Raw genomic sequence first — 2,472 nt, 5'->3', positions numbered from 1 at the left:
CTCAATAACCAACTTCCACCACATCAAGTAAAGGAATAGTTTGATGAGGTGGCACCACGACATGATAGAATACTCCGTGATTATGCAAGGCCAGATCATTTTGAAGGAGAATCAAGTGTGAGGAGACCGCCAATTGCAACAAACAACTTTAAAATCCGCACCTGCTTGATTCAAACCATTCAACAGTCATGTCAGTTTACTGGTGATGCGGGTGAAGATCCTCACACCCATTTAATTGATTTTCTTGAATTAGTTGAAACTTGCAGGTATAATGGAGTCACAACAGATGCTATTAGGTTGCGGCCTTTTCCTTTTTCATTAAAAGGTGAAGCCAAAACATGGTTGCGAAGTCTACCAAGAGGTTCCATTACAACATGGGACCAAATGACCCAAAAATTTCTTAATAAATATTTTTCACCTGCAAAAACATTTAAAATGAAGCAAGAAATCAATAATTTTATGCAGACAAATTCTGAATCTGTATACCAGGCATGGGAAAGATTAGAAGCAATGTTAAAAAAATGCCCACATTATGGTATCCAAGACCCTGATATTTTATATATTTTCTATCACGGTCTTAAACCCTCTGCTAGAAATGTAATTGATGCAGCATCAGGATGATTAATAATGGGAAAAACTACTGTAGAAGCAATGTAATTGCTTAATAAGATTTCAGAAAATGCTGTTCAATGGCCCTCAGATAAAATGATTATCAAGAAAACAACAGGAGTAAATCAAGTTGAAGCTTTGAATTCATTGACACAACAAATTGCGACCTTAACACAAAAAGTTGAGGCTTTTCAGGTAGGTGCTCACACATCATCCCAACTTGAGAATTGTGATGTTTGTCAAGGTAATCATCCAAATGATGAATGTCAAGCTTCAACAAAAAATGAGGAACAAGTAAATATGATTGGTGATAGAAATAATTACTCATTCGGTAGTCCCATGGCACAAAAACATCCAGGATTTCAGTGGAGTAATCCTAATGGTGTTGAAAATCCTCAAAGATTTTTTAATCAAAAGCAGCAGGTACAAGGACCACCTGGTTTTCAAATCAAAATAGAGGCATCATAATTTTCAACAATATCAGCAGCAGCCTCAAAGAGCTCATCAACAAAGCCTTGAAGACCTGATGTACAAATTCATTAAAGCTACTGACGAGAAGGTTGAAAGTCAATATTCCACTATCAAGAATTTGGAAATTCATGTAAGCCAATTAGCAACCCTCATGTCTGGACAAATTCAAGGTGCTCTACCAAGCAACACTGAGAAAAAACCCAAAGGAACACCTCAAAGCCATCTCTCTACGATCAGGTAAATCTCTTAATGATCCATATGCAGATAGAGAAGAAAAGACACAAGAAGTGAAAAGGTAAATGAAGGTGAGAATAAAACAGAATCTAAGTTTCCAAAAGAACAAAAGAATAAAGGAAAAAATGTACAAGAAAATGAATTGATAACAAATCCTCACTCTGTACCTCTCCATTTTCCCCAAAAGATGAAAAGAGAAAAGCTTGACAAACAGTTTTCAAAGTTTCTAGATATTTTGAAGCAACTTTACATTAACATACCTTTCATAGATGCTTTGACACAAATGTCTTCCTATGCTAAATTTCTTAAAGAAATTCTGTCAAGTAAAAGAAAATTGGAAGAAGTTTCAGTGGTTAAGCTTACAGAAAAATGTAGTGCTATACTTCAAAATAAGCTTCCACAGAAACTTGGTGATCCGGGAAGTTTTACAATTTCTTGTACCATGGGAGGTACTCACTTTGAAAAGGCGTTATGTGATTCAGGTGCTTCAATAAATCTAATGCCTTTTTCAACTTTCAGGAAATTAGAACTTGGTGAAATGAAAGATACTGGTATGTCTCTTCAATTAGCCGATCAAAGTACTAAGAGACCAAAAGGAATTATTGAAAATATCTTTGTCAGAGTTGACAAATTTGTATTTCCAGTAGATTTTATAGTGCTTGAAATGGAAGAAAATACTGAGGTACCATTAATTTTAGGTAGACCATTTCTCGCAACAGGGATAGCAATTATTGATGTTCATCAAGGACAATTAATATTGCGAGTTGATGAGGAAAGAGTGATTTTTGACATCAAATGATGAAATTTCCTGGGGGTGAGTCATCATCATCTTGTTTTCAAATAGACTTACTAGATGACCTTGTAGACGAATACAAAGATAATTAGTTAATTACTGATTCATTGGAGAGATGTTTGGCTAGGTCAGGTACGATAAGTGATGATAACCCCATAATTAGAGAAGAAACTGAAATACTGGAAAAAGAGTTAGAGAATGAGAAAGTCTCACAAGAAGGAGTTCAATTAAAAATTGAACTCAAAGCACTTCCTTCTCATTTAAAATATGTGTTTCTTGAACCTGAATTATTTCTAGTAATTATTTCATCTTCTTTGCCTATAGAACAGGAAAGCAAACTAATTGGAGTTTTGAGAAAACACAAA

The 2,472-nt window shown here is 34.8% G+C and overlaps 1 protein-coding gene and 1 non-coding gene across 2 annotated transcripts; one reads left to right on the top strand and one right to left on the bottom strand.

Moving 5' to 3' along the window:
• Positions 1–432: 432 nt before the first annotated feature.
• LOC138872239 (small nucleolar RNA R71) lies at positions 433–539 on the bottom strand. The gene has a single exon (XR_011400707.1). It is a non-coding gene; the product is annotated as a small nucleolar RNA R71 (small nucleolar RNA).
• Positions 540–705: 166 nt separating this feature from the next.
• On the top strand, positions 706–2,113 carry LOC138871274 (uncharacterized). Its single transcript, XM_070149150.1, has 2 exons — positions 706–1,032; positions 1,349–2,113. Exons 1-2 carry the CDS (start codon positions 706–708, stop codon positions 2,111–2,113), a joined length of 1,092 nt encoding a protein of 363 aa, XP_070005251.1.
• The last annotated feature ends 359 nt before the right edge of the window (positions 2,114–2,472 follow it).

Source organism: Nicotiana sylvestris, chromosome 6 (genome assembly GCF_000393655.2).
Source record: "Nicotiana sylvestris chromosome 6, ASM39365v2, whole genome shotgun sequence".
NCBI lineage: Eukaryota > Viridiplantae > Streptophyta > Magnoliopsida > Solanales > Solanaceae > Nicotiana > Nicotiana sylvestris.
The sequence above is the reverse complement of the archived record's forward strand: the minus strand, read 5'-3'. Positions and strand labels throughout refer to the sequence as shown.